General features: G+C 45.0%; 1 protein-coding gene across 2 annotated transcripts in view; it reads left to right on the forward strand.

Annotated features, from left to right (window-relative positions):
* Positions 1–5,192: 5,192 nt before the first annotated feature.
* The window catches only part of TRIM35 (tripartite motif containing 35), a 29,163-nt gene continuing 17,859 nt past the window's right edge, over positions 5,193–16,496 (forward strand). Inside the window, exons 1-2 of one of the 2 annotated variants that reach the window (XM_049866058.1) lie at positions 5,193–5,736; positions 13,783–13,878. In XM_049866058.1, coding sequence (XP_049722015.1) covers positions 5,302–5,736; positions 13,783–13,878 — 531 coding nt within the window. In that variant the 5' untranslated portion in view covers positions 5,193–5,301. The remainder of the gene's footprint in view (positions 5,737–13,782; positions 13,879–16,496) is intronic. The other variant, XM_049866057.1, reaches the window with a different exon arrangement.

Below are 16,496 nucleotides of genomic sequence, written 5' to 3' on the forward strand. Positions count from 1 at the left end.
GTCCAGGTATAACTATTAAAAATGGGTTCCTGGACATAATCCAAAGTGAATCCATTGAGAAGTTTATTTGGTACGCAAATGTGCAGATGAGATGAACAGTGTTTCTTATTTCCCATTAAAGAGCTACAGGCAGATCCCCGAGGCCACAGAGGCAATGTGGTTTCCACAGCCTTGAGTACTCCTGGAGCTGTCCAAGGGAGCTGCAGAGCTGTGGGGGGCAGGCTACTCCTGTAGAGAGTGACTGCTTGGAGGCTACGCCTGCCTCTGTGCTTCTGCCCACTCCTGAGTCAGCTCCATAACTTCTGGGACTTTGGCCCTATTGGCTTTAAACCTCTACCTCACCTGTGAGCGTGCCCATCTGCCCTTCCCCCTCCCCCCAGTTTATGGGTAAACTCGGAAACAACGGACTGACAGTATGAACCTAGTTTTGCCATTGTAGACTTGGCCATCCGGTCCCAGCCCACACTAGGCTGAAAGCATCAACTAGGAAGTAGAAGCAGGTTGTTAACAGGCAGATTCCTTATTAGTGACAATAACCCTCTAGAAAGGAAACAAACAAGCAAAAAACACAAACACAAAAATCAAACCTGTTGCCGTTGTGTCAATTTGGACACACAGTGACCTCATGTGTTACAGAGTACCACTGCCCCAGAGGGTTTTCTCAGCTGTAATCTTTACAGAAACTAATTGGTTGCCCTGCTGTGTGGGTTCAAATTGCCAATTTGTACTGCAAACCCGTCTGTCACCCAAAAACCCTCAAAATGTAGGCATCTGTGGCTTTTTACTGAATGAACAGAGACCAACAGTCCTATACACACTTCATTAACTCCTGAGGACATCACTTTATTACTCAGCACAGAACAGTAATTATTGTCTATTTTGATAAATCATGAAGAAAAGTTTAAATTATATTCTACATCCTTTACCCTAAAGAAAAAAAAGCATCTATTTTCAGGCAAATTTCTTTTCAAATGTTTGAAATAAAATAATTGAGTGCTTAAAGATAAATTTCAGAAACATGGAAAATCAGCTTCAATGAGGGCCTCATGAAGATATTTTCACAGCCCAGGCAGAGAGTGTCTGTGTCTCCCTTTAATATAACAGCCCCAGAAAAAAAGTCTACTTATTTGTTTACTTTATTTCAAATACAAATTGACAAAGGAGAAAAATAAAGTAACAAAAATATGCTTAGTGACTGTTATGATTGATTTGTGCTCCCCCAAAATACGTGGAGTAAATCCTAACCCCTAGCCCCGTAGTTGGGAATAGGTTTTCTTATGTTAATGAGTCAGTATTAGTGTAGGGTGTGTCTTAAATCAATCTTTTTTGACATAGAAAAGCAGATTAAGCAGCAGCAAAAAAGCAAACATGAGGGAAGGTAGATGCCAACCCACATGAAGATTGACCAGGAACAGAAAGAAGCTCCAAAGAGCAAGGACTTTCCCCCACAGCCCAGAAAGATTTCCCCCCTAGAGCCGGCACCCTGAATTTGGACTTCTTGCTTCTTAATTGTGAGAAAATAAATGTCTGTTAAAGCCACTCATTTGTGGTATTTCTGTTATAGGAGTACTAGATAACTAAACAACGAAGTAAGAAATAAATATTGAAAACACATATACAAGTAAAGTATTGTACACAGATTACATCAAATATAAAAAATCACATTTTCTTTAGTGATCACATCATCATTATTATTATTACAACTATTATGAAACAAAAATAAACATATGGGCGGTCAGCCCCTGATTATAACTGGTACATACAGAAAAAAGACACAATTGTTCTTGTTAAAAACATAATAATCAAAACAAAATACAAACATGTATAATTGTATAAGTAACTACATATAAGAAACTCTTAAAAAAGACTGTTTTCTGAAAAAAAATATTCTTGCTTTTAAATCTGCAAAAATTTGAACCATTTAAGATTTAGTTTTTGGACTATGCTATTTTCAATTACTAAGACAGTAAGAGATTTCAAGCTGTCCTTTGTCAAATTAGATCTCAGATAAGTTTTAGTAATTTTAGTTTATTAAAACTTTTGCAACTAGCATATGCCACCAGTAGCATAAGTAAAATTCTTAGGGCAGCCCATAAATCTGGTACCACATTTTGTGGATTATTTGCTTTTATGTATTTCAAAACTTCCAGAGGAGCACTTACATTTTCAGAAACCAACTATTTAAGGATTTAATTTCATCAAATAATTTTCTGTCATTAGTGTTTGTCTTAAATAATTACAGTAAAACCTGCGAAAGTCAGAACCTGTATAAGGCAGAAACCTGTCAGAGAAGGAAAATGTAAATATTTTCCACTAAAATGGGCTACAGAAAAGAGGTAAGTTAGCAGCTGAACATGTCAACTGTTTGCACCACCCATGGATACCTTATATTTAAAGTGGGTTTCTTTTAGGAGGCATACAGTCATTTTTATTTTTATTATTTTTTACCTAATCTAATGATCTCTCCCTTTTATTTGCAGCAGCCTCTTTCTAATTCACTGCTTTTAAGGGGGGGTGGAGGCATTTCTTCCTCTTCTCTCTGCATGTAGGAATCGCTTTTCCTGACATGTTTAATAAGTTATCACACCTTACATAAATTTACATGATGACGGTACGGGGTTTGGAAATCTAGCAGTGACCGGCAGGAATGTTTGAGGGAAGTTAGAGGCAGCAAGAACTGTGAGCAGGCTTCTGTAGTACAGGCAGTCCCGGGGTACAATCCGTAGTTACGAACCAACTCCCGTAAAGCCTATTGTATTACAAATTTGAGGTACATACAATGTTTCATAAATTCAAGCGGGTGCTACTTTGCAGTGTGCATCAAAACATTATTATTATTGTATTTTATGTTAAAGATATTTTTGTGTATCTGGAAGGGTTTCTCTAATGTTTTTTATGCATAGAAAGGTACACTATTTACTATATACTAAGACAAACATTTGACGAACTCACATTAGATACAAACCATACCGAACTCTTCCGATTTACATATAAATTAGACTTAAAGACAGATTTAGGAACAGAACTCATTCATAATCTGGGGACTGCCTGTAGTTTAACTAGTATACAGAGGCCCTGAACTTCAGAGTCCTCTGAAGAAAGTCCTTCTCACTGAAAGAGAAACTGAAGTTGGGAACTGATCGGTTATAGTCACCAAGATCTCTGTCTGCCCTGGTCTCTAGCTAAGTCTTAGTCTCCCTCTTTACTGAAATCATGCAAAAGATACAACAATTTCAGAGTGTCTGAACTGGAAAGGACTTGGAGCAATTAGTTCCATCTCTCCTTTATGGCTGAGGAAATGGAAGTAAGAAAAGTGAAATAATTTGCCCGAGGTCATGCTCTGGGTTAGTGGTGGAGCTTGGAATGGAACCAAGTCTTTTTCTGATTTCTAGAAAGACCAGAGAACCTTACTGGTTTAATGTTAACTTTTGTGTTCTACTCAAAACAAAATGTTAATTTCTACTCTTCACCCTTGTTTTTGTTTGTGGCCCCACTCAGAGAGAGTATGATAAAAATAAAACAAATAAGGAAAATCATGTGAGAACAGAATGAAACACATAGATAGCAAGACAGATCGATTCAGAGAGCAACTGGGACACACAGATAAAAGAACATGACTAGAGGAGACAAGATTTCCAGGGTGGCAACTGTAGAGTGTGGTTATTAGTCCCATCTTGTGGGCTTTTTGGATATTGTCTCTAGGACTAATTTCTGAAACAAACAGCTGTAACTGGAGACCTGGACTAAAGCTGGAACAAAGGTATTCAAACTTAAATGTGCCTAAGAATCATTTGGAGAGCCAAGTATGAATGCAGATTCCTGGGTTTCTCCCACCGAAGAGGTAAATTAATCCGAAGCGAGCCCAGGAATCTATACTTTTAGCTACTTATAAGAAACACTGAAGAGGGCAGTAAGAACTAGTGAAATTCATCCCTTTGACACGTGGGGGAAAGGACTATTTTGAGGAAATGTTTGGAAGGAAATTCTTAAGAACTCTAAAGGGTCTGAGATTTTACCCTGCCCTGCCACAATCTCAATGGATGCTGGTAAAAGACATGAGACTCCTGGGTCAGCATCAAAAGACAGTTTATTACTCACAGCAATAGCAGTCGTCAGAGTATCATCATGTGGGCGTTTCCAGAGCCCCCAATTTCCAAGCTATCTGATGAGGGTCAGGTGAATTTAACACGTGCAGGGAGGAACGCTGAGTTTAGAGAAACCGAATCCTTTATAATGGATGCTAAGCCTACCTGAAGACCTGAAAGCCTGGACTAATTCTGTTCACCACAGAAACATCCTTGGAAAAGGCAGTCAGTGCTTCTGCTCAAAAAATACAGCAGAGACCTATGGAGGGCTGTCTCCATTGTTCTCCTGTGAAGAACAGACTCGAAGCGCGTTAGGGGAAAAGGAGTCCTCCATCTGAATACTGTAAAGTGAAAAAACTAAGGAATTGGGAGTTGGAGGGATTCCCGCCCACAATACCACGCAAGAATTCAGCCTAGATTCTGGTTCCCATAGCTATCTTTGCAGAAGCCCTAATCTGTTTTAATGGGAGCCTGCCTAATGTCATGAGCACGTTCCATTTTTTCTTCACTTTAATCCTCATATCTCTTGGAGATAGTATGGTCATTTTACAGATGAGAACATAGATTTTTAAAGATTATGACTTGTACACTTTTTCAACCACAGACAAGAGTCGGGTCTTCGCAATACCTCCTTCCCTCATCCCTTTTCTCCTTTTTTCAGTGGGCCAGGGTAAGACTGGCCAAAATAAGTAAACAAACAACGCAAGAGCAGAGACATGTCTTTGAAAACGCACTATAAACTCTTAAATAATGAAGATTCTAAGGGCGCTTTAAGACCAAGCCTCTGCTTGGGAACAAGGAAGCTTCAAGTTCTGGCTTCTGCCACCAAGCCCGCCCGAGATTTCTGACTGGTTACGGCAAGGGTTCCTAGACTTCATTTCCATTTCAAATCGGAAGTAGGTTTCCAAAAGCAGGGAAGTACCTACCAGCACAGTTGATTTTTTCTCCTTTCCTAAACTGGCCTGCCCCGCCCGCTAGCATTGGCTGGAATCGGACCACGCGGGGACTACCAGGCACTCCGGTCCCGCCCAGGCCTTCCGGGGTTTCCTGGGCCGACCGGAACTGGGGAGGAGCCGCCCGACCGCGCCCCGCAGGACTGGCCAGCGCCGCTGTCACTCATCTTTCAGGGGCCTTGGCACCGCCCATCGGGGGGCTGCAAGCCGCGAGCCGAGTGGAAGAACGAAACTTGCCGGCGCTTGGGCCCGCGGCTCCTGAGATGGAGCCGAGCCCCGCCGCGTCCCCCGGGCCTTCCCGCTCCTTCAAGGAGGAGCTGCTGTGCGCGATCTGCTACGACCCCTTCCGCGACGCCGTCACTCTGCGCTGCGGGCACAACTTCTGCCGCATGTGCGTGACCCGCAGCTGGGAGGTGCAGGTGGCGCCCACCTGTCCAGTTTGCAAGGACCGCGCGTCCCCTGCCGACCTCCGCACCAACCACACCCTCAACAACCTGGTGGAGAAGTTGCTGCGAGAGGAGGCTGAGGGCGCGCGCTGGACCGGGCACCGATCCCCGCGCCTCTGCCGCCTGCATCGCGCCCAGTTCAATCTCTTTTGCTTCGAGGACAAGGAGCTGCTGTGCTGCTCGTGCCAAGCTGACCCCCGGCACCAGGGGCACCGCGTGCAGCCAGTGAAGGATACTGCTCATGACTTTCGGGTAAGATCAGCAGTGTGCGGGAGGTGGGCGCGGGCCCAGCGTCCAGAACGGTAGACCTGAACCGGCGCTTGGCCGAGGTCTGGTCAGCCGGGACAGTGCGTGCATGTGAGTGCCCAGAGTACGCCCAGACAGAGCTGGTGATCACCGGAGCGCACACGTGGTGGCGGAGCCAGGACCGGAACCCAACGTCCTGACACCACGTCCGCCAGTCCAGCCTTCCGTCTCCTCTTCTGCTCCCGGCTTGTTGGTGCCTCCTCAGGACACCCGCTTTCCCGACTCTGGTTACCTACAGAGGCTGCTGTGTTGTCAAGGCCAGCCCAGGGGGCCGAGATGGGAGCAGAGAGAATGTAAACCGGAAGTGAGAGCTGGGGTTACCTGATGTTTTCAAGACAACCCTGCTTCTGATGGGTTTAGGCCTTGAATCTCTTTATGCCAGCGGGGTGTGGCCCATACCCCTGTGAGAAGCACAGTCATGTGGGTAATGTCCCGGAAGCCTTGAACTTGGCACACTCTATTTAGAGGTGGGGGAGGGCGCCAAGACCTGGCCAGGTATATGGAGCCTTAAGATCTAAAATCGGTCACCTACTTCCTGATCTGACAGTGTACGGACATACATAGCTATGGGAGGCTTCTGGCTCCAGCCAGCTGATTATTCTGGGTCACTTTCTCAGCATCCCAGTGTCTAGAGTTCCAGTGGCTATAAGTAAACCAAGGGGCAATTTATAGGCAAAAGTAACCTGGAGAATTCTTTGGTGGAGTATGGGAGAATGATCAAAAAATAAGGGTTAGCCTAACTCAGGATTTTTCAAAATTTTGACCTTAGCCCATAGTAAAAAATACATTTCACATCGTGACCCAAAACACCCATACATACGTATTGTTCGCAACAAAAGTTTTGTGAAAACGTCCATCGTACTCTGACATTTTCTGTTTCTATTTTATTTTATTTTTTTAAATATGCAGGTTGTGAAACACTAAATTTATTTCACCCCATACTAATAAATGGGACTGCTCACAGCTTGGAAAACACTGGTGAGAAGCTGAGTGTACTGAAAAGGAGGCAGTTTAAGAACCCAATGCCTAGTTTCCAGACACTGGACACTTGGAGGAGCTTTAGGACAAGGCAGATGTGCTGGATACTGATTTGGGAGACCTGAAGTAAACTAGTGGGGGAACCATGGATCAAGCCATGATTAATCCTTGTGGGCCTGGGGAGGTACAGATGAGGACATGGGCAGGGGTCAAGACCAAGAGTACTAAGGCAAAGGCCACAGGTTGGGGCCAAGCAAGGGTTCAAGAACAGTGAAACCAGGCACCAGGGAGGTATATTGTGATCTAAAGACAGCTTTCTGTTTATTCAGCAGGTGCCTTGTATTGCCAGGTGCCAGAGATATTGCAGAAGATGAGATAGACAGCAATTCCTACCCTCAAGGAGCTTCAAGCAGAGACCTGAGGGATGAGGAAGTGTTAGCTAGGTGAAGGGGATGAAGGAAAGTATTTCGGTCAGAGACAACAGCATATGTAAGAATCCAAAAGCGGGGAAGCCTGAGTTTCCAGGCACAAGGGAACTTCCGAGTACTTAGAATGGGGATGGAGTCCCTGGGTGGTGCCAACGGTTAATGTGCTTTAAGTCCATTCAGAAGTGCCTCTGAAGAAAGACCTGGAGATCTACTTCTGAAAAATCAGCCATTGAAAACTCTATGGAGCACAATTCTACTTTGATACACATGGAGTCACCATATGTCTGAATCAACTTGACAACAATTGCTTAGAGTAGGGATGGTGAGGGAAGAGGAGCCAGGGAGCCTGGAGGCTCAGCTTTTACCCTGAAGACTGTAGGGAGCAGTTGAAGGGTGATATCTGAGGAGATTGGGAGTAGTCCAGGCCCAAAAGATCTGAGGAGAATACAAGATGATTGGAGTCAGCCTGAAGCAGGGTGGAATTCACTCACTTATTAGGCACATATGCACTGAGTGCCCATCGTGTCCCAGGACCTATTCTGGGTGCTGAGGCTGCAGAGGTCAACCGACAGGCCCCTTGCCTCATGGAGCTCATATTTCTTGGGGAGAAGCCAGACAGACAGTAAATAGACGTGATAAATTCAAGTGGTAATAATTGCCATCAAGAAAATACGGAAGAGCGATGAATGGGGAGTGGAGGGCAAGTGCATTCTTCACAAAGCCACAGAGACTGTTTAGAATGTGTAGCAGAATCTGTGACTTACAGGTTGTAGTCTGTGTGATTGGAGGGTAGGTGGGGGGCGGGGAGAGCAAGTGGTATGGAAAGGCTCCAGAGGTGAGAAGGGCTAGCTCAGAGCGGGGTTTCCAGTGTGCAATGAGGAGGCCTAAGAGATTTTAAATAGAGGATTTTGTGATGAGATGTGTGCTTTAGGAAGATTATTTGGGCAACTATATGAGGAACCCAGGAAAAATAATCATACCAGCTGTTTTAGGCTGGGTTCTCTAGAGAAGCAAAGCCAGTAAAGCATGTAAATATATATAGAGAGAGATTTATATCAAAGAAATGGCTCACATGATTGTAGAGGTTGGAATGTCCCAAGTCTGGATTAGGATAGAGGCTTCTCCTGATTCATGTAGCTGCAGGGGCTGAAGAGCCCAAAATTGGCAGGTCAGAAAGTAGGGCTCTTGCTCACAGGCTGTGAATATCAACAAATCCCAGGATTGGCAGGGAAGACCGAAAGGCTTCTCCTGATTCACATAGCTGCAGGGGCTGGCGAGCCCAAGATTGGCAGGTTGAAGAGCAGGGCTCTGCTTACTGGCTGTGAAGATGGACAAATCCCAAGATCAGCAGATAAACTGATAGCTCAAGTCCCAAGAACCAGAGGTCAGACGAACAGGAGGCAGCCGTAGGATCAAGAGCAAGCAAAAAGCCGGAACATCTGCTTATATTCAGATGCAGGCTATGCTCCCAAGGAAACTCCCTTTCAACTGATCAGCTACTCATAGCAGATACTATCATGGGAGTGATCACATACAAACACTGAGAATCCTGACCCAGCTAAGTTGACACACAATCTTAACCATCATACCAGCTAGGGCTTTTTTAACGCTTAACAAGTGCTAGGTGCTTTTACGGAGCCCTGGTAGTGCAGTGGTTAAGAGCTCAGCTGGTAACCAAAAGGTCAACAGTTCGAATCTACCAGCCACTCCTTGGAAACCGTATGGGGCAGTTCTACTCTGTCCTAAAGGGTCGTTATGAGTTGGAATCAACGCAGTAGCAACAGGTGTGTGTGTGTAAGTGCTTTTAAGTGTTTACAAGTGTCACCAAATTTAAATCCTCACAAAAGTTTATTATTGCTGCTGTAACAAGTTACCACAAACATCTACGGTCACTATGAGTCAGAATCGACTTGATGGCAATGGATTTTTTAGTGGAGTGGTTTAAAACAACAAAAACTTTTTATTAGAGTTTGGGCGGTCAGAATTCCTACTGTCAAGGTGTTGGAAGCTCTAGGGGAGAATCCATTTCCTTGTTATTTCCAGCTTCTAGAGGCCCCTTCCCTTGTCTTGAAAGTACATCCTTCCAACTTCTGCATTCCTCATCACATGACCTTCAATGACCCTAACTCTACCCCCTGCCTCTAACAGGGACCCTGGTGATTACATTGGGCCTGACCAGATAATCCAAGATAATCTCCCATCTCAAGATCCTTACCTTAATTTCATATGCAAAGCCCCTCCTGCCATTTAAGGTAACATAGTCACAGGTTCGGAAACCCTGGTGGAGTAGTGGTTAAGTGGTATGGCTGCTCACTAAAAAGGTCAGCAGTTCAAATCCACTGGGTGCTCCTTGAAAACTCCATGGGGGCAGTTCTACTCTCTCCTGTAAAGTTGCTATAGGATCTATAGGGTCACTGTAAGTTGGAATCGACTCAGCGGCAACAGGTGTGTGTGTGTGTGTGTGTGTGTAGTCACAGATTCCCGGGATTAGGATATGGGCCACTTTGGGGGCGGTTATTCAGCCTGCCAGTTAGGTACTATTATCCCAATTTTACAGACAATGAAATTAAGTCTCAGAGAGGTTAAGTAACTCATTCAAAGTCACAGAGCAAGTAGCTCCAGAATTCACCGGGGGCCTTGTTCAGCTCCCACTCTGGCTCGTGGACTCTGAGGGAAGCTTCTCTAAGGGTAAAACTTACCCTGTTCTGGAAGCCGTGTGGAGAGCTGATCAGGGTGTGGGTGGGGATACTGACAGCAGCTATTTATTGAGTATCTACTACATGCCAGGCACAGTGTGAGGTACGGGGGATCCAGTAGAGAACAGGACAGTCCTACCCTCTGCCTTCATGGAATCAGATAGACATGGATTAGTTTCAGACTGTGACATTTGCATGATTATAACAGGGAGGCCTGATCTGGTCTGGTGGGGCACAGGAAAGAGTCTCTGAGGAAGTGACTTCCCAGAGACCTTAGGGCTCAGAAGGAGTTAGCTCCATGAAAAGGCAGCAGCCACAGCGATGGTGGGGCAGGGAGTGTTGGCAGAATGTTACACCTGGGGAACAGGGGCTGGTTGCAATAACAGAGGCATCCTGAAGGAGAAATGTGGTAGTCCTGATGCTGCAGGGCACTGATGGGCACATTGAGGATCGGGGGTCTTGTCCTAAGTGCAGCGGGGCCCCATGGGAAGGACTGATGAGATTTCAGAACATCACCCTAAGTGTTTAATCCAGAGCTTTAAAGAAGTGTTAGAACTAAAAGGGTTCCTCAAACTTGACCAATGTACACACTCATCTTAAAGGAAGAAATAGGGCAACACAATGACTTCAGTTGTTTTATTACTTTATACGTACAAACACTACACTAGTATAACTTCCTTTCGCTTATACCACATATAAGCAATGAGACCAAAGAGAGTATACAAGTTAAATACACACAAAAGTAAAGTCAGTCAAATTCTAGTTAAAATATTAATTACAAGGTCTTACATTGCTGGAACTAATAAGTTGCTGCTCCTAGGTAGCTGGGTCTTCTCTGGCAAAGAAACTTTTTTTTTTTTTTTAAATAATTTTTGTTGTGCTTTAAGTGAAAGTTTACAAATCAAGTCAGTCTCTCACAAAAACCCATGTACACCTTGCTACACACTCCCAGTTACTCTCCCTGTAATGAGACAGCCCACTCTCTCCCTCCACTCTCTCTTTTCGTGTCCATTTCACCAGCTTCTAACCCCCTCCACCCTCTCATCTCCCCTCCAGGCAGGAGATGCCAACATAGTCTTAAGTGTCCACCTGATCCAAGAAGCTCACTCCTCACCAGCATCCCTCTCCAACCCATTGTCCAGTCCAATCCATGTCTGAAGAGTTGGCTTCGGGAATGGTTCCTATCCTGGACCAATAGAAGGTCTGGGGGCCATGACCACCAGGGTCCTTCTAGTCTCAGTCAGACCATTAAGTCTGGGCAAAGACACTTTTGATTTCCCTGTTTCCCCTGATTGCTTGGTTTCAAGTGATTGCTTGGTTCGCCGGCCAAAATTTCCCAAAATTGTTTAAGAACTGTGAAACAATCATGTGACATAATTGGCCTTCATTTGGTTCTAGCACATCCTTTACCTGTTAAGTATGTTTCTGTTCTTTTCTTATTAAAAAAAAAAAAAATTATTAGGCCAGTACAATTAAAGGAGTAGAGCCTGGTGTCAGGTTAGTTGTTAACAACATACAGATGCCAGTGCAGAAGTTGTAGGAACTGAAAGCATGTATCAGCTCTCTGTTTAGAAGGTGACTCAGAAGAGCTTTATCTTAGTATTTTTTTTAGATTATGATTAAGCGAGAACACTAATTTAGAATGCTCACAGAAAACTTGCAGATGTCACAAATACACAGGCCAGGCCCTCCAGGGGTCTGTAAGGAGATGATTACATTTTACTGAGGAGAAAGCTGAGACTTGCAGAAATGCAGTGACTCGTTCTAGTCACAGGACATTAGAGTGGTACACTAGGGTTAGAGCCCAGGCTGCTGACTCCAGTCCACCATTCTCTCTCTGCTGTGATGCTGGCTTGCATCTTCAACATGAGACCTACCCTGAAGCCCCACCCGGTCCTGGCCTCCAAACTGCTTTGTCCAGGTCCCTTTTTCATCCATCCCATGGGATTGACATGATGGCCATTCTCTACCTTCCAGCCTTTTCCTTCCTCAGCCCCAGCACTTCCTTCTCCTTCTGGGATTGCCTTCTTAGAATCAGTCTGGCCAAATCTAACCTAAGGGTGTTCCAGGTACCTCTTAAGCCACCTCAAAAGTCTTCCTCTTTTCACTTCTTTCCCTCTTTTCCCAACTACTCGTCCCCATCCCTGTTCCCTGGCTTATAGGCCAGGCCCTACCCAGATTAACAGTTGCACCAAAGAACATTTATCACCTGCTTTTTTTTTGGCAAGGCCCATAACCAGGGGGAGGGATGGAGCCTTACGGACCAGTGTTTACTGAGGCTTCTGAGTTATGTGGCCCCAGCACTGGGTGCCATGATGTTGTTATTATTAGCTGCCATTGAGTCAATTCTGACTCATGGTGACCCCATGTGTTGCAGAGTAGAACTGTTCTATAGAGTTTTCAAGGCTGTGACCTTTTGAAAGCAGACCGCCAGGCCTGTCTCCTGAGGCACTTCTGGGTGGTTTTGAAGCACCAATCTTTCAGCTAGTAGTTGAGTGCTTAACCATTTGCACCACCATTAATGCTATTAGAGTTATTTTTACTATTTCTCCAAAGAAGATTTCGAAACACTTTCTCAGAATGTAGAGAGAAAAGGATAAAGATGGAGAGAATATGATAGGTCTTAGATACAAAAAGTAGGAATCCAACTTAAAGCATATAGTAGTTTTTCAAGTAGACCGAGAAGATAAGAATCAATAATTAAAATAAAAAAACAAACTTTACTAAACAAAAAATACTTGAATTTGCTGATTAAGATTTTTCACATGATTCAAGCAATATTAGAATATTGGAATAAGGCAGAGGTAAGGGTGGACATGTAGTTTAGGTAAGGACTCATGGAAATAACTATTGTTAGTTGCCATTAAATTGCATGGCAGCTAACTCATGGCAATCCCAAGTGTAACAGAATGAAATGTTGTACAGTCCTGTGCCATCTTCATGACCATTGGTGTGTTTGAGTTCTTTGTTGTGGCTGTTATATTGACCCATCTCATTGAGGGATTCCCTCGTTTTTGTTGGCTCGCTACCAAACATGATGTCCTTTCCTAGTGATTGGTCTTTCCTGATGATGTGTCTAAAGTAAACAAGTCCAAGTCTTGTCATCCTCACTTCTAAGGAACCATCTGGTTATATTTCTTCTGGCAGTCCACAGTACATGCAGTATTTTTTGCCAACACCACAGTTCGAGTGCATCAGTTCTTCTGTCTTCCTTTTTCTTTATCCAGCTTTTGTGTGCGTACGAGATGATTGAAAAGACCGTGGCTTGAGCCAGACACACCATAGTCTTTGCTTTTTAATGCTTTAAAGAGGTCTTTTGCAGCAGATTTGCCCAATGCAATACGTCATTTGATTTCTTAATTGCTGCTTTCTTGGGAATAACTGTACCCTCTGTGAAATAACTGAATTACCCTATAATCAGACCTGGTTAGTAGTGACTGCAAACCAGTTCAGTTTAGAAAGTAGAGCTGGGAGCCTGTGACCATACCAACTCTGCAGCCCCGCTCACAGCTCAGGGATTCACAGTACAGCCTGGACCAGCTTTGCCCAAGCAGGATGCCTTTCTGTGCTATAATGTGACCAACTTGAGAAATAACAGATCCCTTTACTGCCGATGCCCTGTCTCCCCATCTATACCAGGTGTGAGATAAAGGGGCTGGGCTAGAGGATAGGGCCCTGGATGCTGTAAACTTTGGCTTCTAGGCCAGGAATTGTACTTACTATTCAGCTGTGCCCTACAGTGCATGGCACATACCAGGCTTAGTAAATGTCGTTGCATTGTACTGATGTTAAGGTGGGAATTCCAGTGTAAATGTGGTGTGGCTGTGCTGTCTGACCTGGTCTCCAGCCCTAACTTGCCTTTTTGCTTCCATCTGGTCCATTCCCATTAGGCCAAGTGTAGAAACATGGAGCATGCACTGCGGGAGAAAGCGAAGGCCTTCTGGGCTATGCGGCGCTCCTATGAGGCCATCGCCAAGCACAATCAGGTAAGTGAGGGCTCAGGCTGAGTAGGGAGGCTGGGGACCCCAGGGAAGTCGGGAAGAGGTGAAGGTGTGACTGAGTCACCCACGAGGTGACCATAGGTGCAGAGTCTGCACTTCTCAGCTCTAACGGCCTTGTAGAGCTGGGCCTTCTGAAGCTGTCTGTGTCTACTCTGCCTTGGCCCCTTTAAAGACGTGGGCATGCCCATGCCAGCAGCCAGGAGAGTGGCTTAAAAAGCCAACAAAGCCCTCTGCACTATGGCTGAAGAATAACTTTCAGCATGTGCCATGCTTCACCATTTACCCATTTGTTCAAGCTAACCATGACCTGGGAGTCATTAGTGATTCCTCTTCTCCTGTCACTGCCCATGGTCACGCCATCTGCAATCCTGTCCCTCTGTCTCCAAAATATACCATGCCTGTCTAGCACTCTCCGTATCCATGGCTACCATCCCTGTCCAGGTCGCCGTGGTCTTTCACCAGGACTCCTGCAGTAGCCTCCTGACTGGGCTACATGCATCCCCTCATGCTTCGCAACCCTCCCTCTAGGGACTGGAGGGGTCTTTTAGAAAAATGCATTGATTATTTCACCCCTCTGCTTAAAACTTCCCTGTGGCTTCCTGTCACACCCAGAATAAAATCCAGACTGCTTACCATGGCCTCCTGCCTGCCCCTTCAGCAGCCTCTGCCTGCCACACTTAAACAAGGTGAGCCCCTTGGAGACTTCTCAGATCCTCCCCTGGTTAGCATCTCTGTCATTACAATCTCAGCTCAGATGTCCTTTCTGAGAAGCTTTTCTCGATCAACCCAGCCTAAGTAACCTTCCCTTTCAGTCTTTATCATATCTCCCTGTTTATTGTCTTCATAACGCTCATTACCTATAATTATCTTTTTTCTATTTTTGTATTAGAATGTAAGGAAAGCAGGGCACAGTACCCAGTATCTAGAAGAGTTCTTGGCATATAAGAGGTGATCAATAAATGTGTGTTAGTTGAATGAATGAATTGGCTCCCCTCTGTCCTCTCTCACATTGTTATACCTTGGTACCCTCTCTTCATTTGAGTCCTGTTTTGATTGGCAGCCTGGTTTCTCACTGTTTGTCCTGGCTGTGGTCTGTCACTTCTTGAGGCTGTTGCTTCTAGTAATTACTGCTCACTTGGCCCTCACAACCATAGAGGAGACATGCCTGCCCGGGCTGCTGGGCTCTGCCCAAAAGGGCTTGCAGTAGCCAGCAGTGTTCGTGTATACACAGAAGAGGATTAGGCTTAAGAGAGAGCCTCATTAACAGCTGGCCAAGGAATTTCCATCAGAGCCCCAGACCTGGTGGAACAGAGTAAAAGGATTGCAATATGTTGAGGAGCCAGGCAGAAGCCTCAGAGCACACCTGTTTTCAGACCCAAGCCTGGTGCTTCAGGCAGATCCTTCAATCCCTCCAAGCTAATCTCCTCATCCCTTTTACATGGGGTCGTTATGAGGTGGAATCGACTCCACAGCACCCAATAACAACAACAGGATCTTTTAAACATTCAGATAAGTTAATGTGTATGAAGGGAGTAACAGAGAACTCGTTCATCAAATGTTAGTCTTCTCACTGCTGATGCCTTAGAGATCATAAAGCCAGTTTGAGAGATGACATTTTTCACTTTTTCAGTGAGCCATTTTATCATTATATTGTCAGCTGTAAACATATAGTGGACTTTCAGCAGAACACGCCTTCAGTGCTAGAGCTCACATTTTGAGTTCTTTTTTTCAGTGGTGGCCAGGGAATTGTAGAGCCTCATTTCTGTACTTCTAATGAATTTCGTTTGTGGCCAAAGCCATGGGACTGGCTTGACATGTAAGGAGTCTGTCCATGTTTGTCCATGTTGTAGCGACCTGTCTGCCCATCCAGTCATGGTGGAACTCTGAGCTTTTTGCTGGGGGACAGTGGTGATTCAGTGGTAGAATTCTCACCTTCCATGCGGGAGAGCCAGGTTCGATTCCTGGCCAGTACACATCATGTGCAGCCACCACCCTTATGTCAGTGTGGACTTACATGTTGCTGTGTTGCGGAAGAAGTTTCAGTAAAGCTTATAGACTAAACTGACTAGGAAGAAAGGCCTGGCAATCTGTTTCCCAAATCAGCCAGTGAAAACCTGGTGGTCCACGACAGTTCGATCCTGTTGTACACTGGGTTGCCATGAGCTGGGGGCCGAGTCCATGGCAGCTAACAACAGCAACAGCAAGAAGCAGCTTTTTTTAAATTGTGCTTTAGGTGAAAGTTTACAGCTCAAGTTAATTTCCAATGCAAAAATTATACACATATTGTTTTATGACATTAGTTGCAATCCCTACAATGTGACAGCATACTCCCCCTTTCTACCCCAGGTTCCCTGTGTCCATTCAATCAGTTCCTGTCCCTTCCTGCCTTTTCATCCTGCCTCCAGACAGGATCCACCCATTTGGTCTCATGTATCTGATTGAACTAAGAAGCATACTCTTCACGTGTACTATTTTTTGTTTTATAGTCCTGTCTAATCTTTGTCTAAAGAGTGAGCTTCAGGAAGATTTCAGTTCTGGGTTAACAGAGTATCTAGGGGCCATAGTTTCGGGGGTTCCTCCAGTCTCTGGGAGACCATGAAGTC

Source organism: Elephas maximus, chromosome 22, assembly GCF_024166365.1.
Source record: "Elephas maximus indicus isolate mEleMax1 chromosome 22, mEleMax1 primary haplotype, whole genome shotgun sequence".
Classification (NCBI taxonomy): domain Eukaryota; kingdom Metazoa; phylum Chordata; class Mammalia; order Proboscidea; family Elephantidae; genus Elephas; species Elephas maximus.